This window comes from Dasypus novemcinctus, chromosome 24 (assembly GCF_030445035.2).
Source record: "Dasypus novemcinctus isolate mDasNov1 chromosome 24, mDasNov1.1.hap2, whole genome shotgun sequence".
NCBI lineage: Eukaryota > Metazoa > Chordata > Mammalia > Cingulata > Dasypodidae > Dasypus > Dasypus novemcinctus.
Genome location: NC_080696.1, coordinates 33,885,315 through 33,909,382, shown reverse-complemented (window position 1 = coordinate 33,909,382; position 24,068 = coordinate 33,885,315). Strand labels below are relative to the sequence as shown.

Sequence of the window (24,068 nt, the reverse complement as noted above, 5' to 3'; positions counted from 1 at the left end):
CATTTTCAACGGGAACACCCAGAAAGCTTTCTGTCCCAGTTGGCCCCTGGAAGAGATTCTTCTCTCCTTTTTTTACACTGAAAAATGGACCATTGATATATTTCCTTTAAAAGTACCTGGCCAGACAAACACTCTGAGACTGATCAGATATTATTCATTGTTATTATTAAATAAGTGTATTAGTGATGATGGTAAGAGTCTACCATGTGCCAGCACTTGTCAGAGCATTATATATACATATATATATAATGCATCCATTTCTCAGAACAGCCTTTGATTCCTATGACTAGGAAAGATTATTACCCCCATTTAACAGATAGGGAAAATCAGGCCCACAGAGGCAGAGTAACTATCCAAGGTTACACTGCCAAGAGGTGTGCGAGGAGCTAGGACTAACTACCAAGTGGTGGTTTTAACCACTTTGCTCCCATAAAGTGCTTAGCATGGTGCCTAGTAAGTGCTCATTAAGTATCAGATATTATTAGTATATCATTATTGCCAAGTGTTACCTCAGTAACCATTTTCCAAAGACCCAGCCTGCAAACAGGATTATCAGCATGTCCTATATATGGACGTCAGGAAGCTTGGAGGGTCAGCAGTCCCTGCCCAGAGCAGATAAAGACATCTCTGGACAGGGGAGTTCCAACTCCACTCCCATCCCCCTACTCCCACCCCCACCCCTGTTTATCTCAAAACAGTAAGCTAGCAGAATCTGAACCCAGAGCAAATCCAGGAAATAAAATCCTTTCCTCCCAGTCTCTCAACATCAGTGATAAGAGTTATTATTATCACTACCTATCAGGAACTATGCTAGGCACTTTTTTTTCCATTGAAAAACTTTTATTGAACTATATCATCCATTCATGAGCATACATAAACATAAGTGTATAGTGAAAGTTGTAAACTTACAAAGCAAACATGCATATCATCATACAGGGCTCCCACACATTGTTCCACCACCAGCACCTTGCATTGTATTGAAATATTTCTTACAAACTATGGAAGAGCATTATCAAAATATTACTACAAAATATTACATTCGGTGTATTTTCCCCCAGCCCACCCAATTATTAACACCCTGTATTAGTATTATATATTTGTTAGAGTTCATGAGAGAATGTTCTCATATTTGTCCTGTTAACCACAGTCCATCTTCCACCACAGGATTCACTGTGTTATACAATCCCATGCCTCGTACAATCCATTTAGAGTGTACACTCAGGGGCTCTCATTTTCATCACAGAGTTGTGCTGTCATCACCTCAGTCATTTTTAGAACGTTTTGTTACTCTAAAAGGAAAAAATCCTATATCCTCTTAAAACCCCGAATGTTGTCCCTTAGAATCGATATATCTTCTTTGCCACTGCTGCAAAAATATTACGATATTACTCTTAACTATCATCCATAAGTTATATTAGTTGTAATTTTCCTGTGTATTACCATATTCTTAACATTTTGTGAAAGAAAAACATTCTTATATTTATACTATTAACCACAATCCTCATCCACCACTGAAATCACTGTTATACAGTCCCTAGATTATTCACTAGTTTCCTTTCAATTGACATTTTCGTCCACAAACTACCCCTTTCAGCCACCATCACATTTACAATTCAGCAGTGTTATACCCACTATAATGTGTTACCATCAACTCTATTCATTTCCACACTTTGTGCTAAGAACTTGTCACATGGCTTCTCACTCCTCAAAATTATTTTCTAAGGCAGGGGCTAGCACCCCCACTTTCCAGACTAAGGACCAGAGAACTTGAGTGACCTGCGGAAGGTCAACACAGTGATCAGATACCTAAGCCACCATGAGTAAGGACGCCAACACCTGGGCAGACATGCCCACCATGGTAGGGGGCAAGGCTGAAAGCCAGGAGCCTGGTGAGGAGGCTGGTGCAGAAATCTAGTGGGGTGAGGATGGTAACTTGCATCGGATGTGACAATGGAAGGTGGTAAGGGTCAGACGTTGGATATGAGTTGAAGAAAGAACTGTCAGATTTGCTGATGAGTACAATGTTGGGGGTGGGGGTGGGGTGTGAGAGAGAGTAGTCAAGGTGACACCAAGGTTTTTGGCCTCATTCCACCCTCTAAGGATCTGCCTCATTTGAGAGGGGAGGAAGCTGTTGCCCCGAGAAGAGAAGACACTTGCCCAAGGTCACTCAGGAAGGGTGAAAGGAATCCAGACCCCCAGGCTGCTGACCTTCTGCCCTCTATCTTCCTACTCCCTCTGAAGTGAAGCCTGAGCTTCCAAAAAGAAAGGAAGCCAGGTCCAGCGCAGCTTCCTGGTTTGTCTGAGGGTTGTGGGTAAGTGAACAATGAGTGAGGGCTTCAAGGAAACAAACATTTATTGAGCACCTAATGTGGTGTAGATGTGATTCCTGCTCTCAGGAAGCCCAAAACCAAAATATGTCCAGGGAATACGTGAATTGCTTACTGGTGCTCAAAGAGGAAAGCAATTCAACCTTTAGGAATCTGAAAGGAGGTGGAATATTTTTTTCTCTATTAAAAATGAAGAATTAAAAGAAAAACTGATATGTGCATGGGGGGTCATAGGTTATATTTACTCTGTTAAAAATAGTTCTAGAACAGCAATCTATGCTGGAAAAAAATAGAACACAGATTATCTGTAGGAGAGTAAGGGCAGGGATTGACTGGTAAGGACACAAATGAACTTTCTGGACTGATTGTAATAATCTCTACCTTGAAAGGGGTTTAGGTTAAAAAACTCAAAGTGATGGGTATGTTTGTCAAAATTCAGCAAGTGTAAAACTCCAATGTATCTATTTTTCTTTGGTTGTTTGTGCTTTTGGTGTCGTTTAAGAAACTTGGCGAATCCAAGGTCATGAAAATTTACACCTATGCTTCTTTCTAAGGGTTTGATAGTTTTCGCTCGTAATTTAGGTCTTCGATCCATTTTAATTTGATTTTTGTATATGGTGTGTGGTAAGGGTCCAAATTCATTCTTTCTCATGTGGATGTCCAGTTGTCCAGCATCATTTGTTAAGAAGCCTTCTTTCTCCACTGAATGGTCTTGACATCCTTGTCAAGGCAATTGACAATAGATGAATGGGTTTATTTCTAGACCCTCAATTCCAGTTCATCACACTCACATTTTTATTTGAACTTAGATAAACCACTTGTGGAATTAAATTATTGGGTATTTTATCCCCAAAACTTCTGAAATTATTTATTTATTCATTGATCCAAAATGAGCCAGAATCAGATTTGCTGTGGGAAAAATTTACTAAAAATAAAGAGAATAGCTTCATAGCAATATTATTACAATATTGTCACTGTAATGAAGAGACTATGTTACGATTATGCACTTTGCTATCAGGATAATTTCTAAAGGTATAAATTTATGAGACATTAGGAATCATTCTCAATATACCAGAAAAGGAAATTACGATAACAAAAATATTAGACACTATATAACAAAATAAAATAAAATATGAAAAAAATTCAGCAAGTGTACCCTTAAGATTTGTGCCTATCTTTGTATGTAAATTTTACCTCAAAGACAAAAAACTGCAAACAAATATTAGATTCTAGTTAGTGATATGTATGTGTAAATATTTAGAGAGCAGTATACTCAAGTACACAACTTACTTTGAAATGCTTCAAAGAGTAGGATGGGTGGAAGGATAACTGGACAGATGTTGTGATAAAGCAAGTATAGTAAAATGTTAATGCTAAAATCTGGGTGGTAGATATAAGAGTGTTCCCTGTAAATTTCTTCAACTTTTCTGTATGTTTGAATATTTTCATAAAAAAACATTGAAAAATTATAAAAGTAATAATTATACAGTTATCTGAAACAATTTAGCATTATCTCTTAACACTAGAAGTATATATGCCTATAAGGAGACTTGGAAAGAGATATATTCTTTGGAGCCAGGTTTCTAATGGAGAAAAGTTGTAAACAACCTAATTGTCCATTAACAGGGGAATGGTTAAATAAAATGCAGTTCATTCATACTGTGGAATTCCATGCAACAGTTATAAAAGAATGACCAAGAGTCATAGGTTATTTTGTCCATACAGTATGGGTTAACCAAGAAAAGGGCAAGATTACATACACATAGCATGCAGCATGGCCTCAAACCTTGTGTAGCTGATCGGGACGGACAGAGGCACAAAAAGAAAGGTCTCCTGGAAGCCTCAAGAATGGAACTGGAAAGGGCACCAAGGCCTGGAAATCACACGAGCAGTAAGGAGGGTGGACACTGCCTGACCGCAGGCACCTGTGTCTCCCTGGTGCCATGATCACCACGATCCCCAGTTAACATCATTTCAGGGAGAAGTCTAGGCTGAGGGCTGCGCTGATGTGCGCGAAGATACGCGAGAGGACATGCATCATCCTTTTGAAGCCTCGCCAGCCCTCCATTTCATAGATGAAGAAAGTGAAGCTCAGAGGGGTGAAACTTCACCCAAATCAGTCAAGCCCATTGTGGTGAGATTGAAACCTGGGCTGTGGTCACAGCACCCAGCAGCAATTTGCATTGCAGTTCTAAATTGAAGCCAGGCAGGCATTCACTTTATAATTGTCCTGTGGAAGAAGACAAAGCAGACAATAGAGATCCAAGGCCTCATTTTCTCAGGCAAAGTGATTCCTAACATGAATTTGAAATAAGGGGTGAGATTTCCAAAAGGTAGAGACATTATCACCCCCACCCTCAAAGAAGAAGAGTCCTTTAAAAAGCAAATTTCTGGAGGGGACTGCTTAAATGTCTGTTGGAGTTTAGGTGCAAGGATTTTAAAAAGGTTTAAACTTTACCGCAGGGATTCTACTTTTAAAATTTATCTCAAGGAAAAATCCTGAGTTTGGAGGGAGAGTCGTGGATAGACAAGCAAGTTCATCACCACATTTTATACAAAATCAGTGAATTGGTATTGCTCAAAAGTTTAAGAGGATTATTTACATAAATTTTGGCATGTATAAGGATAAATAACCAAAAGTGGGACTCCCCACCCCCTGGTTTCCAGTAAACTTAAAGCCAGTTTGGAAATTTATCAATAATCATTCTGTTGCCAGGTATGTTGGTCAGTTTGCATCCTACTTGGTCCCGATTTACCGTGTGTATGTATGTGTGTGTGTGTGTGTGTGCATGTATTCCTGGAAGACAGCCTCACAGCAGTGGAGGCTGTGTCTGGTTCACTCTCTGTTCTGGCACCCAGCGCAGTACCTGGCACATAGTAGATGTTTAATAAAGGCATGTTGAATGAATGGACAAATGTATCCACAAGACTCACTTCAAGTTGACAACTCCTGCCCCAGTGAAAAGTTCAGCAAACTGCACTGACCTAGCAATTCCATTATAAGAATTTATTCTACAAGTACGTGCTGGTATGCAAAGATATCTGTATGTGTAGGAATGTTTCCATTGCTTGTAATAGTGTAAACATGGGAAAACTGCATTCCTTCAATAGGGGGCTGGTTAAATTAGATAGGATTTGTTCATGCAGTGAAATATTACATAGTTGTGAAAAATAACTAGCAAGTCTGTAAGTGCTAATATGGAGAGTACTTAGTGAAAAAACAGGATGCTAAAGTAGTATAAACATTGTATATATGAATCCATGGTTAAAAAAAAAAAAGAGTAGAAAAAGTGCTTAATACACCTTTCCAGGGAAACGGACTTGGCCCAGAGGTTAGGGCGTCCGTCTACCACATGGGAGGTCCGCGGTTCAAACCCCAGGCCTCCTTGACCCGTGTGGAGCTGGCCCATGCGCAGTGCTGACATGCGCGTGCAAGGAGTGCCCTGCCACGCAGGGGTGTCCCCTGCATAGGGGAGCCCCACGCGCAAGGAGTGCGCCCCGTAAGGAGAGCCGCCCAGTGCGAAATAAAGTGCAGCCTGCCCAGGAATGGCGCCGCCCACACTTCCCGTGCCGCTGACGACAACAGAAGCGGACAAAGAAACAAGACGCAGCAAACAGACACAGAGAACAGACAACGGGGGGGGGGGGGGGGGGGGATTAAATAAATAAATCTTTAAAAAAAAAATACACCTTTCCAGACTATTCTGAGAGATTTGGGAGGTTCCAATATGAGTCTTGCCCTTTTTCAGCATCCTTGGGTAACACCTCTCCCCTCTGAACCCCATCCCCCTGCTACAAGATGGGGATGAGTTGCTACCTCCTGGTGGGGTTACTGAGAGGATTAAGGGAGAAAATGCATGTAAATGCCCAGCACTTCTCCCAGCATGAGTATTCAAAGATATATTAGTTAAAATAGAAAATCATTTCCTTTCTGGATGGGATGAAAATAAAGGGAACAAAGCCTAACTTTTTAAAAAAAGCCTTTAAAAAATATAATCTATAAATTTACAGAGGGGTTGCAAGAATAGTAGAATAATACAAAGGACACCTGTGTCCTCTTCACCTAGATTCACCAATTGTCAACATTTGCCATATTTGCACTATCTCCATATACATACTGATTTTCTCCTAAACCATTGTATCCTCCTTAACCCTTAAATACTTTAGTGTGTATTTACTAAGAACATGAACACTGATACAATATTGTCTAATTTACCATCTACCATCCAATTTCATCAAGTGTCCCAATTGTCTGTTTTTTTTCAGTTTCTTTTAATCTAGAACAAACCCTCAGCTTTCTTTCATCACTGTCATTCACAACATACAAGTTTTTGAAGAATCTAGGTCAATTATATTTTTGCATTTTCGTTCATAGTTTTTATAATTAAGGCGCCAATATTGAAGATTATGACGATGATAGAAATAAATGAAAACATGAAATGTCCGTAGCGGTTTTTTTTCTTTCAGTTTTTGGTATAAAGAGGGCTGGGAATCTGTCTCCTTGGGAGTGATAAGGAGCCTTTCTGGTGATGGAAATGTTCTGTATCTTGGCTCTATCAATGTCAACATCCTGGTCATGACACTGTTCTATATTGTTGCAAGATGTTACATCAAGGGAAATCAGGTAAAGGGCATAGAAGATTTCTCTATATTCTTTTTTACAAATATATATGAATCTTTAATTACCTCAAAATATAAAGTTGAATTTAAAAAAAGGAAAAAACAAAAACAAAAAACACAACCTTTGGCATTTCTAAGCATCCTCTTAGGTGGACCTGACCTCTTAGGGAAATTCCCAGCAGGAATCCTCCCTGCCTGAGAAACTAATTCTTAAGGAACTCCTTTCACTTGCAGGGGGGCTCTATTGCCCTCCACAGGGACATTTTAAAGTGAATGAAGGGAGCAGGGTCCCTTGTTAAGGCTGAAATGGGAGCTGCTGGGGGCGGGGGTTAGGGGTGGGGGTGGGTCTCTGGAAGGGAAACCTGGCCTGGCCTGCATTTCCTGCTATAAATTTATCCCATTAACAGTAATCACCACTCCGTCCTTCGTGATTGGGAAGGAGGACATTGGAAAGTAATTTTTTATTTATTGCCTTTGTTAGATGCGAAGTTTTTAGTAAAACTGAAAAAGTGTGAAGATTTAAATAGGCAATCATGGGAATTGATTATGGGCATTAGCATATCCTCGCTCAGGAAAATATTATGCAGCATTTTATGATGTTTATGTAGCATTTATAATTGAAGGTGAGAATAGTATTGTCTGAGATTTTGAAGTTTCTTTAAAGGAGCTGGGTTTCTTCTCCTAGGGGTGATGGAGTTGTGGGTTGGAGGGGAAAGGGTCCTCCAAGAGTCTCAACAGGAAGATTTGTTATAAAGTGAACTGGTCACCAAGTCCCCTGTTCAGGATGAAATGCTAATTCCTGGATGCTCTCAGAGAGATCAGTAATAGTCTAGTCTCCTCTTACCTTGAAATTTTGTCCATCCTGGTGTTGTTTAGAACCCAGAAAGTCTGAACATAATATTGTTGATGTCCTAGGAATTTCTCATAAAGAAATGATCAGATGTGGAAAAAATAGTACACAGGGATGCTTATTGATGTGTTCTTTTTATAAGATTGAAACATTGGAATATTACTAATAATAAGCATTTATTGAGTGCTTACAATGTGCCTATTCTTAAGTGCTTCACAAATATTTCATTTAATCCTATCAAATAAGTTCGATTATTTCTCCATTTTACAGGTGAAAAACGAAAGGGAGGCACAGAATGGCGAGTAATTTGCCCAAGACAGAGTAATTTGTACTTTGTAAGTGGGGAAGACAGATATGCAAATGAAGCAATAACACATGGTGATAAACATTAAAATAGAAACACTGTGACAATGGGTAGACAAGAAAAGTATGATCATCATTATAGACAGTGGGGATTCTGGTGGTTAAATAAAGCCCTGCAAGGGTAAGCATTTAAAACGGTTATTATTATTACTTGCACCTCAATTTGGGGGGGGGGGATTTATTCCAATCCCCCGCCCCCTCCGGTTGTTTGAGCTCACTGTCTGTTCTCTGTGTCCATTCTTTGTTTGCTCTTCTTTTTAGGAGGAACCAGAACCAAACCAGGGATCTCCCGCGTGGGAGGGAGGTGCCCCTCCCTGCTCATTGCATCATCTCATTGCGTCATCTCTCCTGCCAGCTTGCTGTCTTGCTAGTTTTTTCTAGGAGGCCCCGGGAACAAAACTGTAGGACCTCTGCCATGTGGTAGGCGGGCACCCATCTACTTGAGCCACAGCTGCTTCCGTGCACCTCAACTTTAATGTACCCAAGAATCACCGGGGGATCTTGTTAAAATGCAGATGATGTTGCAGCAGGTCTGGGCAGGGGCCTGTGGTTCTGCATTTCTAACAAAGGAAATCACCTAACAAAGGTGATAAGGATGCTGCTGGTCCAGGGACCGCACTTAAATAGAAGGGATTAGATAGTTTGGCTAAGTGGAAGAGCCCTGAATATATAAAAACAAAACAGTAACAGAACCCCCCCACTCATGACCCCTTATGAGGAAAAAAGCTCGAATATAAGGCAGTCACTGTGTTAACTGCAGCAATGGGCAGTAATTTCAAGCAATTTCCCTCCTTTTTCTTTATTTTTTGGTCACAGGGGCTAATTCAATTCCACAAATATTTACCGAGTGTCCCATCACCAGTCATCATGGGACCAGAAATGAAGAAAAGCCAGTGGTTTCCTCAAGGATATATATTTTTTAAGTTAAAAATAATTTTTTAAAAATCAATTAAAATGGGTCATTTCATTATATGTAAATTATACCCTTAAGAAGTTGATTTAAAATTTAAAGATATAAATATAAATAAATATAATGCCCTGACAAGGATATTTCTAAAAAGGCTAAACAATATTTTTCTAAATAAAATGAAAATTCCTGGATGGTGAGTCGGGGGGTCTGATTCAGTCCCTGTCAGCTAGTAACCTATAAATTTACTTCTTCCAGGCACCCCAGATTGGACAGGTACCCTGTATACACTTTTGGAGCACCTTGTACCTCTCAGTATCACGTCACAATTTCATATCTGTGTGAAAATCACGTGTGCATATCTGTCTCGTGCTAAAATTTGACTTCTATTAGGCCAGGAATCGCTCTGGCCTTGCCCCTGGTGTTCCAGTACCTAGTATGGTGCCTGGTCCGCAGGAGGCACTCAATGTTATTTGTTGAATGGATGCATGAATGAGATAATGACCAAAGGGTGTGGGCTTGATCTCTGGGTAGAAGAAATTTTGTTCACCCCCTTCCAGAAGGGATTTGGGGCAAGGGGTAGAAAAGAAGGCATGGTGGGGAAGGTCAGCCAATCCTTCCACATTCTTTTCACCCTAGGTTTCTAGGCACTTCCCTTCTCAACCCCCAGCCCAAAGAATGAACTCAGGGTTAGGTGAAATTCTTGGGCTTAAGGCTCAGTAGTTCGATAGGCTCCAGCATGCCTCAGTTTTCTCAGAATGATTCTCACCTGCGCACTGAGAGAGGTCCCTGAGAAAAGAAGATGTGGAAGTGAAAGCCTTTCAAGGGCTGTAGTGATTACCTGCCCAGTGCCTTCCCCAGCACCATCACAGATTTTGTACTTTATTGGTGTAAACTTTGGTAGATCAGCTTCCTCGACTCCGGTGGTTCTCAGACTGTGACCCATAGGAATTGGTTCCAAATGCTAATTCGCAGGCTCTACCACAGGCCTTTCTAATCAGATACTCTGGAGGTGGGGCCCGGCAAGCTGTGTTTTAGGGAGCCCCTCCAGATGATGCTGACAGAGGCCCAAATCTGAGACTGCTGCACTGCTCCACAGTAAGCTCTAGGGACACTCCGACGTAAGCTCCCCTAGGGACACTCTGGCCTAAACGTTTGTTCACTCCTCTAGCCTCAATGCCTGGCGTCTATTAGGAGTGCAATAAATATTTGTTGAATGCAAATATTTGCCGTGATAATAACGATAGCAGCTAGCCATTAAGGAAGGGCCTTCTGGATGCGAGGCTCTGTTCTAAATGTTTTAGAAGGCTTAACTAATTTAAGCAGTCACCGCAGAGATCATTGTACAGATCGTAAAGCTGAGGCTCTGAGAGACCAAGCGCTGTGCTTAAGGAATATTCAGCGCAAGCCCTGGCAGGGAATCCGCGTCTGAGCCGCCCTGCTCCTCACAGTACAGCGGCCGCGCGCCCCTAGGTTCTCGCGTGTCCGCGGCCCCGCGAGGGCGCGCCCCCGCCCCACGCCCCGGGACTGTCGGGGGAGGAGCGCGCCTTAGGCGGCAGAGCGGCGGGTGGCGAAAGTGCGGCGGGTGGCGAAAGTGCGGCTGCCGTAAGCGCGTTGAGCCCCGCGGCGCCCAAGGAGGAAGCCCAGGAAGGTGTGGGAGTCGCCGGGCCTGCGGGGCCTGCGGGGCCGCGGCGGACGCCATGGGCCGCCTACACTGCACGCAGGACCCGGTACCCGAGGCGGTGGGCAGCGACATGCAGCAGCTAAACCAGCTGGGCGCGCAGGTGGGCCCGGCGTTTAGGCGGCGAAGGGCTCGGGGACTGCGGGCCTGGGAGCCTCAGAGTGATTCCGCGAGAGCTGAGGGCGGCCGAGAGGCTTCAGGGATCTGGGGAGTTTGGGGGTGTTAGTCCAAGGGGAATTGGGGGTCTGACAGAAGGTCAGGGGGACTATGTCTCGGGGTGCTAGTGTGCGTTTGTGAAGTGGTTTTAGGGGAGACGCAAAGGGGAACTGGGGTCTGAGGGTTTTGGGGGGCAAGGATCTCAGGAAGCCCGAGGTTTGGCTGAGGGTAAGGATAGGGTTTGTCGGTACCTAGAGATGGGACTGGGGGACATTCTGGGAATACTGAGGGCCGAGGAGACTTTGTGGGGTTCTGGAAGAGGAAGTGAGGGAGCCTTGGTGGGGCTGAAGGGAGTTTGGGGAACTGAAGGAAAAAACTAAGGGAGATGGGAGGCAGAGGAAGTTTTCGAGAACGAATGGAATTTGGTGGGCCAGGAAGAGACTGATTGTTAGGGTGGTCAGGGGGCTTGACCCGAGAGGAGCCTGGCCTGGGGGCAGGTAATCTGGGGGTCAAAGAAGGGTACCAGTAATAGCCAGTCTAGGGTGGGGATCTGTGGGCCCTGAGATGGCCTAGATGTGTCAGAGTCTGGGGCAAGGCTAGTGATTACCCCCCAGTTAAGGGGAATACCTGGTGGTCCCCAAAGAAAGAAACCGTATTCAGTTGAGGACTCTTGATGCTGGAGCTGGCAAAGTCTTTTCCTCCCCATTTAGGTCACAGGTGCCAGGCCAGCCAAATCCACCTTGGAAAGTCCCTCCTCATCCTGTGCTGGCTCAGCGTGCCCCTTTCGTACCACAAAAGCAGCCTAAATAGGTTAAAATGACACTTCTGAACACCACTGTAGAGATGCATCCCCTTCCCCCACTGAGTTATAAAGTCCCAGGAGTCTCTCTCATCTCAGCTTCCCTCACATGTTGTAGTAAGCCTAGTTGTAAAATTAAAAACTGTTGTTTTCTCATAAATTAATGGTGATGATTTTTATAATGCCAGACATGTTCTAAGGCTGTGATGTCCAATAGAAAGAAATCATGAGCCACATTTATAATTTAAAATTTTTACAGTAACCACATTAAAAAGAAACGGGAGGGAGTGGATGTAGCTTAGTGGTTGAGCATTTGCTTCCCTTGTGTGAGGTCCCAGGTTCAATCTCCGCTACCTCCTTACAAACAAACAAAAAACCCACCAAAAAAAGGAAATTAATTTTAGTGTATTTTCTTTAGTCCAGTATATCCAAATTTAGTATATAAACATGAACTCAATATATAAAATATTTCCATGTGATCTATTTATCTTTTTAAAAAAAAGATAAAAAATTTGCTAAAAAAAGTTTTCTTCATAAGATTTTGTAATTCATATTACCATGGCATAATAAATTATTTATTTTAATTTAAAAATGGGTTTGAAATAAATATATTGGAAGATTTGGCCTTATATCTATATATATACATAAAATATTGTTGAGATTTTTTTTGGTACTAAGTCTTCATATTTATAGCTCATCTCAGGTTAGACAGACTAGCCCTTTTCAAGTGCTCAATGCCACATGTGGCTAATGGCTACTCTACTCCACAGAACAAATTTAGGCATTAAAAAAAAATTTTTTTTATATTAACTCATTGAATCTCTGTAACCACCCTAGGAGGTGGGAACTATTTTTCCCTCATTTACAGATAAGGAAACTGAATCACAGAGTTAAAAAACAAAACAACAAGCAAATGGGAAAAAAAAAAACAACTCAGGGGAGCCGATGATGCTCAGTGGTTAAGCGCCACCTTCACACATACGAGGTTCTGGGTTCAATCCTTGGCCCCGGTACCTCAAAAACAAACAAACAAAAAAGTAAGGTGCTGATATCATTCCGATTTTACAGATGAGGAAAAATAGTTTGGGGAAATAAATTGACCTGTTTAAGATTAGGCAACTAGGGATTTAGTCCCAGAAGTCTGGCTTGAGAGCCTAATACATTAAACACACTAGAATGGAACTTTGTAGGTGGGCGCCCAACGAGGTAGCTTAGCTCTGACTTGTTTCTGCATTGGAATTCTCTGGAAGACATCCTTTTGGAGAATAAAAAATATTCCACTGCTAAAAAAACTACAGGATTGTATGATCCCCAAGGTTACTTTCAACTTGGTATTCATGGAAAATACAAACCGCTTCCTTTAAGATCAGATCTTGACTGATTTTCTGACCTTGAAACATAATCTAAACCTTTATCTTTATTCTTATCCAGCAAATTACTGGAATTGTTTGGGCCTTTGTTCTTTCCTTTTTTTTGTTGAAGGATCAGACTTCTCCAAGTTACCCACTTTATCAACCAAAGCAGAAGAATCATTGTATTAACATTTATATCATCATTAATTGCTCATTCAATGGATGTTTATATGAATGTTTACTATAAACGAAGTGGCCACTAAACCGATGAGGTTTACTGAGGCTTAATGGACATGGCCTCCTGACCTTGTGAAGTTGCAGTATCCTAGGGCAGGTCAAAAAATAGAGATGCAGTACAGTACTAAATTTTATCTTGGTGTGCTCTCTGATTCCTCTGGTCAGTCCAGGATAATGTGGAGCCTTGAGAATAGGTAGGATTAAAAAATAACCATTTTTAGGGAGCCGGTGTACCACATATGAGGTCCCAGGTTCAATCCCTGGCCTGGTACCTAAAAAAAAACAAAAAAACAAAACAATAAAAAGTAAAGGAAAAAAGTAACCATTTTTAGAATGATCATAAGAGAGTAAATTCAGGAGAGTATAAAGAAAACAGATGGCCCACAATCTTCTCACTTTAGCCAGAAATGAAAGCAACACATATTATATGAAGTTCAAATTATATGCAAAGGTATAAAATTAAAATAAAATGCTTATTTTAATAATAACCATTTTAATAGTTTCTTGTATATATATGTGGGTATCATTTTTCAAAATTATACAAAAGGGATCATTATATACTGTCTCTCTTGCTTTACTGTTTTTATTCTGGTAACATGTATACAACATAAAATTTCCTATCTCAATACTCCCAAGCATATAATTCAGCGGCTTTAGTAATGTTCACAGTGTTATACTACCATCACCATCATTCATTACCAAAAATTTTCCATCACCCCAAACAGAATTTCTGTACCTTTTTATCTCCCCATTCTTCTGCCCCTAGTAACCTGGAATCTACTTTCTGCCTCTTTGATTTTGCATATTCTAGTGATTTCGTGTAAGTAGAATAATACAAATATCTGTCCTTTTGTATCATGCTTATTTCTCTTGATATAATCTCTTCAATCCATGTTGAAGCATGTATCAGAACTTCATTTTTTTATGGCTGAATAATATTCCATTCTGTGTAATTTCACATTTTGTTTCTCCATTCATCTGTTGACGGACACTTGGGTTGTGTCTACTTTATGGTTATTGTGATAAATGCTGCTTTGAACACTCGTGTACAAATACCTGCCTAAGTCCCTGCTTTCAGTTTTTTTGGGTATATACTTAAAAGTGGAATTGTCAGTTAAATGGTATCTGTGTTTATAATCTTGCTTTTTCTCTTTTTTAAATAATGTATTATGGATATTTTCCCTATTTAGCACAAATAGATCTACTTTGTTTTTGCTTTTTTTTTTAACAGCTCTACAGTATTACTCAAAGGGCTCTATCATAATTTATTTAACCAGTTCCCTATTAATAGACTCTTAAATGGCTTTCAGATTTTTGTTTTTATGAATTAATGCTTCAATAAATAGCTCTGTGTAAGTGTATCTTGGTTTACTTTTCGACGTACATCCGAAGGGTATACTTCTTGCAGTGGAATTACCAAGTCAAAAAGGTATGATCATTTATAAATTAGATATGTAATGCCAATTTGCCCTTAAAAAGGTTGCCCAGTTACCCTCCCATTAGCAGTGTGTGAGCATTCTGTTTCTTTATAATGTCACCAGCACTGGTATTGTCAAACTTATTTTTGCTGACCTGATAGGTGAAAATAGTATCATCTTGTTTTTCTGATTTGTATTTCTTGATCTTGATGATCTTTTCATATGATTACTGGTGAGAAGAAGTAAGATTTTATATGCAGGGATAGTCATAGGTGGTGTGGGCATTCCAGGAAAAGGCAACTTCAAAGGCAAAGAATGAGGAACCTGCTATTTCTTACGTGGGGAAGATTTATTCAACAGATATTTACTGTGCACTTACTATATTTTATTGCTGTGATGATGCATAGCCATACAAGGATCCTTCCTGCTAAATCTCAATGCCCTCAGCAAGATTCCTAGAGAGAACCACAGAAATGGAGAATCTGGATAGAACTCTTTCTTTCTGGGAGTCTCGTGGAATCTTGGGAGAAGGTGGTTTCCGGGCATGGCTTTGAAGGATAAGGAGGGTTTGGAAAAGTGGAGACAGGACTGGGAGTCAGTTAAGAGCCAACTGATGAGATGCTCGAGGTTTCTCTTGAGAAGAGAGGTGGCGAGGAGAGGAGACAAGAGGTAGAGTTGAACCTGAATCCCTGGTTAAGGACTTACTTCTCAGCCATCTCATTTATTAAAAGGTCCCAGGCAGCAGAGGAAATACATTTGGCCAAAGATTTGCAGCAAAAAAAATGAAAAGAAATAAAGGAAAACTGAAAAACAATTTTAGAACACATTCTTAAACCAGTCCCAGCTGCTCTTATTTTTACTATATAGAATCAGCAGTTTTATAGGTTATATACCCAGTGTCATAAATCATGTAGATAGACAACCCCTGGGAAAGGGTTGGTCAAAATGCTTCCAGGGAATGGTGATAGAGTTTTAGGAAAGTGGGCATTTAACATGCCATTGGCTGGTGGATGTGTAAGTCAGTACAACCTCTTTGCAAGGCAATTTGGTAACATTTAGGGTGCATAAATCCTTTGACCTAGGAAACCTTTTAGGAATTTTATCTTACAAATACACTTGTACATACGCACAAAGAACTGTGTGGGAGGATATTCCACCATTGTTTTTAAAAACACTCCTCTCCACTAATATTCATCTCTTCAGTTAAATTATGCTAAGTGTATACAGTAGAATATCATGCAGCTGTTAAAATAACCGGGTAGGTTTATATCTGCTGGCATGGATTGATGTCTAAGATATAACTCAGTGGAAAAAAAGGTAAGATGCAGGGGAGTGAGTGCAGAATGATCCTCTTCGTATTAAAAAAAAAAAAAAAGATAAGACTGGAAGGCCACAGAAGGTATGAGGAGGGGGATTAGAAGTGAGAGGCAAGAGGGAAAGAGTAACAAGTAACAATGTGTTTACTGTGGGGAAAAAAACACACCAAAATATGGATTGGCAAAACAAGAAAATAAAAATCATCCCAAATCCTACCACGTAGAAGTACTGTTAGTAGTGTTCTGGTGATTTCCCCTCTCAGACCTTTTTTCTGTGTGTGCACGTGTGTGTACATCTTTGGACCCTTGGAATGTACATGTGAACACACGCAATCTCTCAATAAATATCTCCCGAGTGTCCCAATAAAATATACATGTTTTTCAGATAATGTAGTGACCCAGCGGTGTTGACACTGGTGGTAGGTATTTTGAACTTTTATAACTTTTTAAGATATTCAAAAGAGGTATTAATACCTATCCTTCCTTCTTTTTTTTTTTGGTTCTGGCCCTGGGACTGCCGGTGCTCAACCACTGAACTACACTGGCTCCCCCAAGTTGGCTTTATTGTTTGTTTGCTTGTTTGTGTTGTTGGGAGATACCAGGGATCAAACCCGGGTCATTGTATATAGGAAGCAGGCACTCAATCACTTGAGCTACATCCGCTCCCAACTTACTAAGTTATATAAACATTTTATAGGGGTGTTGTACATTTAAAAGTGCATTTTGAAAAACAGGATCACATTATACATACAAACATGAAGCTTTTTGTGTACTGGTTCATGACTATCTTTGTGTCATTAAATGTTCAAATGTTGAGTATGACCAGGGCCCAAAAGTTTATGAGACAGTACAAATCACGTTTTGGCACCATGATTTAATTATTCTATTCCTAACTAAGTTTATGCTTTGTATTGTGGGGCATAATGATGTTTTCTCTTCAAATAACTGGATTGGGCTCAGTGCTTGCCTTGTCTCTATTATCTGGCCTCTCCTTGCTGCTTTTGCTTAATATAACAGATTTGAGATGCAGGTTCCATGGCCCTTATAACCCTTATAATCTCCCTTTTTTGTCAGGCCTTGCCTGGTACCTATGTCCAGTGACAGAGAATTCTGACTCCTCAGCATCTTCTTGAATTCATTCCTAAATTGCCCAAAGACATAGCTAGTTACAGGCAGTGGAGACAGTTCAAACTAAATATAACTCCAAAACCCATGCTCATAACCTCTTCTGCCTCTCTCTCAGTTTTTCATTCAAAACATATATGCTGCCTTTGTGCTAACTCTGTGTTAAGACAGTGAGAGGGGTAGAAACAGAAATGTAAAACCTCGTCTTTGCCCTCGGTACGCTTGTGCTCTGGGAATGCTCTAAGTCTGGATCCCAGTCCTGAAATCATTTGATAGCTTAACCACTTTGTGCAGTAACTTTGTTTCCAAGATCTTTCTGGGTAACTCTTGGGTAATAGTAAAACATTTTCTTAAAGCTAACTTGGTAGAATTAATTTATGACTGTTGAGAAGTTTAAGAACTTTAGAGGTCACCACTGTGACAGCAGGAAGAGAAGAGAAAAGCTGTCAGGGTCAGTAGCTGCGCCCTTAGCAAGATGTTGATGCATGTCCTTTTCTTCTTTTCTCTTGAGGGTCTATATCTGGATGGGGTATGGAACACTAATCCAGGAGTAGGACTTTTATTGATGCTCTGTGTTACTCTCTTTACAGCAGTTCTCCGCTCTGACAGAAGTGCTTTTCCACTTCTTAACTGAGCCCAAAGAGGTAAACGTATTATGTGATGAGGAGCATTCCTGAGGGTGGTCTGTGGTATTGAGATGCATGGAAAGTGAAGGCCTGGTTTTTGCTCTTCCCCCCCTGCAGGTAGAAAGGTTTCTGGCTCAGCTCTCTGAATTTGCCACCACCAATCAGATCAGCCTCGGCCCCCTCAGAAGCATTGTGAAAAGCCTCCTTCTGGTTCCAAATGGTGAGTAGCCTCTCTCACGAACTGCGGCTGGAGACATTATCAGAGTGTTCCTTCAGTCCACAGAGTCCCTAAGCCTGCTCTGGGCTCTAAGCCAGAGCATTCAGTAATGAACCAGACATGGGCGGGACTCTCGTTGGGCGAGGAAACCAGGTAAGTAGGTCATCGTGGTGCAGGTGCCATGTAGAGCAGCACAGCTCAAAGTGCAGTCTGCATCCGGGTTCAATTCCTGAATGGCTATGTTACCCTCTATCTTGTAAGTACAGAGATGAAGTTGAGAGTATGTATTTTGAAATTTTTTATAGCAATTTGACAGTGTTTCTTGTATCAAATTTTTAAAATGGGGCTTGTATATCCTTTTTTTTTTTAAGATTTTTTAAAAAAATTTCTGTCCTCCCTCCATTCCCCCCATTGTCTGCTTTGTGTCCATTTGCTGCGTGTTCTTCTGTGTCTGCTTGTATTCTCATTAGGCGGCTCCTGGGACCGATCCTGAGACCTTCCAGAGTGGGAGAGAGGTGATTATTCTCTTGCACTATCTCAGCTCCCCTGTTCTGCTACGTCTTCTTATTTTCTCTCTTCTGTGTCTCTTGTGGCGTCATCTTACTGCGCGAGCTCTCCACGTCGGCCGGCATTCCTGCCCAGGGCGGCTTTTCTCTTGGGAGAGAGCATTCCCACACAGGGCAGCTCTCCTGTGCAGAGACATTCCTGCATGGGCTGGCACTCCGCGTGGGTCAGCTTGCCCTCAGCAAGAGGCCCTGGGCATTGAACCTTGGACCTCTCCTATATGGTAGACGGGAGCCCAATTGGTTGAGCCACATCCGTTTCCCTGTATATCTTTTTTCATCTCGTATTTTTAGGAATTCATTTTAGGAATTCGTTTGACAAAAATATTGGTTCACAATGGATTGAAAATTAAAAAGATGGGTACCTCACCACAGATGGTTGGAGAAGCAGAATTAGCCTTGACCTGCCAGGAGAAGTTTTCAGCAGTAAAATTATCACAAAGCTTTACCTGTGGGATTTCTATCATTGCACTATTTATGATAGAGGAAAATTAGAAATAAATTGCTCAGCAGCAGGAGATTCGTAATGCAAACTGTGGTCCATCCTTACAGGGAACGTGGTAGTCAAAAGTTTATGTATGCCAGTTAGGTAGACCTGGGATAAAATCCCTCTCAATCACTTGCTAAATTGTGTGACTTTGGTCAGATAACCCTAACTCTCTCAACCTCTAGCAACAGTGCCTCCTAGCTGTTCCCCCATTACTGACATTTATTAAGTTCCCCCATCACTAGGCTGTTTTTTGGGCGATGGATAGGTGCTTGTTTTGCCTCAATAGTGGTTGCTCTTATCTTTCCTATTATGTAGTAATTTTTAAAGGTGCTGCTGAAGAAAATGATACACATTTTTTAAAAATGAGTAAAGAGCTCGTCTTCCTAAGCTATCAGGCCAATGGTATAATAAAAGCTGGAAATTTAGTTTATTTGATCCTATTGCACTTCCCATATCTCAGTGAAGATCCTCTCCTTTGCCCTCCCTTGTACTTCTGAGATTCTGGCAGCTTTAGGCTTTTTCCATCTGAAATTTTCTGACATTTTTTTTTTATTATTATTCTTGAATTCTTTGCACTCACGGAAGGTTAAAAGTATGTGAATCATAGGCTAGATGGGATCTTGAAGTCTATTTTAATGCAGGAATATATTTTCATTATAAATAAAATCTTAAACAATTCAGATCTATGGAGAGTCAAAAGTGAAAATCTCCTTTTACTCTTCTTCCCCCAGGTCATTCTACTCTTGTCCGTAGAGATAATCACAATGTAATATTGGTGTATATATTTTTAACTTTTATGTAGACTTTATAACAGACATACACTTATATATTCATGTAGTTTTGCTTTTCATAAATGGTAGTGCACCATAAAATTGCTGTCCAATTGGGAAGTGAATTTGATTCAATTGATAAGAGCGTCCGCCTACCACATGGGAGGTCAAGGGTTCAAACTCAGGGTCTTCTGACCCATGTGGTGAGCTGGCCCACGCATGGTGCTGATGTGCACAAGGAGTGCTGTGCCACGCAGGGGTGTCCCCCGTGTAGGGGAGCCTCATGCGCAAGGAGTGCACCCCACATAGAGAGCTGACGCAGCAAGATGATGCAACAAAAAGAGACACAGATTCCTGGTGCTGCTGACAAGAATACAAGCAGACACAGAAGAACACACAGTGAATGGACACACAGAGCAGACAACTGGGAGGGGAGGGGAATAATTTAAAAATAAATAAATCATTTAAAAAATTCTTTAAATTGCTGTCTTACTTGCATTTTTTCATACATAGTATGCAATGGAGATCTTCTACATCAGTATACATTGCTCAGCTTCATTTTTTTTTTTTTTTAGGTGCCAGGGCTGGGGATTGAACTCTGGACCTTGTATATGAGAAGCCAGAGCTCAAGCACTGAGTCACATCAGCTCCCCTGGGTTGTTTTTTTTTTGTTTGTTTGGTGGTGGTTTGCTTTTTTGTCCTTAGGAAGCATGGGGAACCAAATCCAGTACCTCTCATGTGAAGCAAGTGCTTAACTGTCTGAGCCACATCTGCTCCCTCAACTTTGTTCTTTTAATTGCAGTAGAGTATACCATGCATTCTCTTTTTTTAAATGTCAGTTACCTTTTTTGAAATAAAGATTTATTTATTCCTCACCCCCACCCCCCACTCATCCCACCCCTGTTGTCTGCTCTCTGTGTCCATTTTCTGTGCATTCTTCTGTTTGTCTTCTCTTGAAGTGACACTGGGAACCTATCCTGGGACTTTCAGGAGTGGAAGAGAGGTGCTCAATCTCTTGGACCACCTCAGCTCCCTGGTCCGCTATGTCTCATATTATTTCTCCTCTTTGTCTCTTTTTATTGTGTCATCTTGTAGCACCAGCTCTCCACCCAGGCCAGCTCGTCATGTGGGCCAGCTCGCCTTCACCAGGTGACCCTGGGAATCAAACCTTGGATCTCCTATATGGTAGATTGGAGCCTAATCGCTTGAGTGACATCCACTTCCCTTAATTATCTTTTTTTTTTTAACCCCCCCCCCATTACTTTTTCCGCCCCCCGCCCCCCCGTGCATTCTTCTCTTAGTTAATCCATTTCATATTGCTGGATATAATTTCAGTTCTGTTATTTCACTCTTATAAAACAATGCTTCTGTGAACATTTTTACAACATCTAGCACTCATGTATGTGAATATTTCTGTAGGATAGGGTCACAAAGTAGGAAACTGGAAGTTTTTATTCTCATTCTCTGGCCTGGTAGTGGGTTTGTCTGAGGGCGGAGACCTGTCTACCCAACAACTGTTGTGGACACTTAACTTTCAGAAGGCCTGTATCTGGTGTCCTTCCATTCTTTCCTGTCTTTCTCATCTTTGCCCCCCACCCTGCTTGACTCTGCCAGACTATCTTCAGTCATTCCTAACCCTGAGCTCCAGCCCCTGTGCTGTCTTTCACAAAGCCCACCTAAACCCTTCAGTGCACAGGGACCTTCCTCTCAACTCTGAAAATATGTTCTTAATGTGCAGTTATCATTTTGAGCCAGTGTCATTTATAGTTTTCTGTAGTTTGTGCTCTTTTATATGTTTTTCTCATGGCTCTAAAAGGTAGTTAGTTGCTTAAAGTCAGGGGCGGATCTTATATTAATATTTCTTTTGTTAGCCAGGCTTCCAGTAAAAGTGATGACATAAAGCAAGTGCTTGGTTCCTACTGAGTGAGTTAAACTGCATTTCGGAGGACATGGAGGGACTCATTGCATAGACTTTGCAAGCTCATATGGATTTAAATATAGCTATTTGACTCTGGTCAAGTTAGCCTGTTGAAGCCTCAGTTTCTTATCTGAAAAACAGTAATAAGCACAGCTCATGGCAGTGTTGTTAGGAATAAATGAGTTAATAGATGTAAAGCACATGCTTCCTCAACTGTCACCTTTATTTTTTGATAGTTCAGCTAGTTTTCAGTCCTATGCCTTTGTATCAAATTACGAAACAAATTTAACACCCCCAAAGCTTTTCGGGTTCTGGAGTTGAAGTAACTGCTTTGCCAGCCAGCTCACAATAATTTGTTTCACTCTTTTTTGTTGTTTTTCTTGTGGGAGTCTAAGGTATTTTCTCTTTCTGCAGAGTTTTCCTGCTTGAATTCATCCTTTTTTCCAGGCTGTCTCCTAAGCATCTGAGATTGTAACTTGGAAGACTTTTGGCGTCTTCCTTATCCCTTGGCCTGGTGTGTCCTTTTCTTCCCAGTACAAAAGACTGCCATCCCAGAACAAATTCTTAGTTCTTCCTCACTGGATATGGCTGTAACATCTTACAGCTCCCTACTTCTGTTCTCCCATCCCAGACTCCAGTTTGCCCTGGGGTACTCTTCCTACGGCGTATCTTGGATTGTCAGACTCCAGTTTGCCCTGGGGTACTCTTCCTACGGCGTATCTTGGATTGTGCTGCTCCGCTCAGCTACTTACTATGCATAATGAAGCCTGTAGTGCTTAGTTTGTCTTTGAAGACCTTTGCCAATCTAATCTAAAATGTGATAGCCTCTAGATTCTTATCCCCTCCTCTTCCCTTATCCTGTTTCTGCTTATGCAATCAGACCTCTTATTGAAGCACAGCTTTTTAGAGTTGAAGGGGCCTCAAGAGCACTCCAGATCAACCTTCCCCAAATTAGTTTTTCCATCAATAAAAGGCTTCAGTGGTCAGACAAGTTTGGGAAATACTGTCCTTCCCCACCCCAAGCCTCGGAACATGGAAGATTCACTCACACATTATGTCATAGTCCTTAAAAGTCCTGCAATATAGAAACCTGCCTAACTATATATGTAAACATTGTTAGCCCCCCACCCCTTTTTCTTTTTTTCCTTTTCTCTCTTTTTTTGCCTGGGTGGGAAGTGTCAAGCAGAAGCTTTGCAAAGTGCTGCTCTAATTTAATCTTGGTGTTGGAGATGAATAAACTGAGGCCTAGAGAAGGGGATCGACTTGCTTAAGATTGTATTGTAAAGAGTTGGGACTCGAGCAGGAATTCTTAACCTTTTTTGTTCACAGACCCCTTTGTCAGTCAGGTGAAAACCACGGACCCCTTACTGAGTCCACACTATACTGTGTATTATTTTATATCACACCCTCACCAACACATCCCGATAAGAATAGTGTTTTTTTAATTTAAATTCAAGCTCATTGACCCCTTTTTAAGAACCCTTGGACTAGAATCTTGCTTGATTTGACTCCAAACTTAGTGGGTTTGTAAAAAATTATTTTTTTCACTATTTAATATGTTATTCTTACAAAACACTTGACTTTAACAGGTATTACCATGGCCAAATTATTTAATCTGTGCTCCACCCGCTGTTTACCACTGTTTTCCAAACTGGCTTATTTAAAGCAAAATCCAGAGGTCTTATCATTTCTTTCCCAAATACCTTCTATATCTCTAAAGGATTCTAAAAGATTCTAAAAGAATTTTTCTTCCTTATCATAACTACAGTACTATTATCACATCTAAAATTAAAGTATGCAATCAGATTGTCCCATGCATTTTGCTTGTTAATTGTTGGTTGTTCTCATCAGGATCCAGATAGGGCTCCCACAGTTGGATTTGGTTGCTAGGTGGCCTTGTATTCTTGTCAGTATAGCTACTTAACAGCTGTGAGACCTTGAGCAAGTTACTTCAGGACTCTGTGAGAATCAGTTTCTCTGGATAAAAATGGAGCTTAGACAGAGCAGGTGTAGCTCAGTGATTGAGTGCCTGCTTTGCATGTACAAGGTCCCAGGTTCAATCCCCAGTACCGCCAAAAAAAAAAAAAAAAAGGAGTACCTCATGCTGTTAAAGTCTCGAACAAGATAATAAATGTAAACTGCTCACTTCAATAAATGATAGCTGCACTGCTGCTATTATGATTATTATCCTCATTATCATTATGAGTTGTTCTCCTAGACAAGTTTGTATATAATTTGGAGGCAGCAACACTTTTTAAGCGTATATTTATTTTATTTATTTATTTATTTTAGATTTTTACTTTTTAAAATTTCTCTCCCCTTCCCCTCCAGAT

The 24,068-nt window shown here is 41.0% G+C and overlaps 1 protein-coding gene across 4 annotated transcripts in view; it reads left to right on the top strand.

Annotated features, from left to right (window-relative positions):
• Positions 1–10,643: 10,643 nt before the first annotated feature.
• COMMD7 (COMM domain containing 7) overlaps positions 10,644–24,068 on the top strand; it is a 47,948-nt gene continuing 34,523 nt past the window's right edge. For 2 of the 4 annotated variants that reach the window (XM_058286893.2, XM_058286894.2), the window contains exons 1-3: positions 10,654–10,851; positions 17,742–17,795; positions 17,895–17,997. In XM_058286893.2, coding sequence (XP_058142876.1) covers positions 10,768–10,851; positions 17,742–17,795; positions 17,895–17,997 — 241 coding nt within the window. In that variant the 5' untranslated portion in view covers positions 10,654–10,767. Of the gene's footprint in view, positions 10,852–17,741; positions 17,796–17,894; positions 17,998–24,068 lie in introns of all 4 variants that reach the window. The other 2 variants (XM_004464057.5, XM_058286895.1) reach the window with 2 other exon arrangements.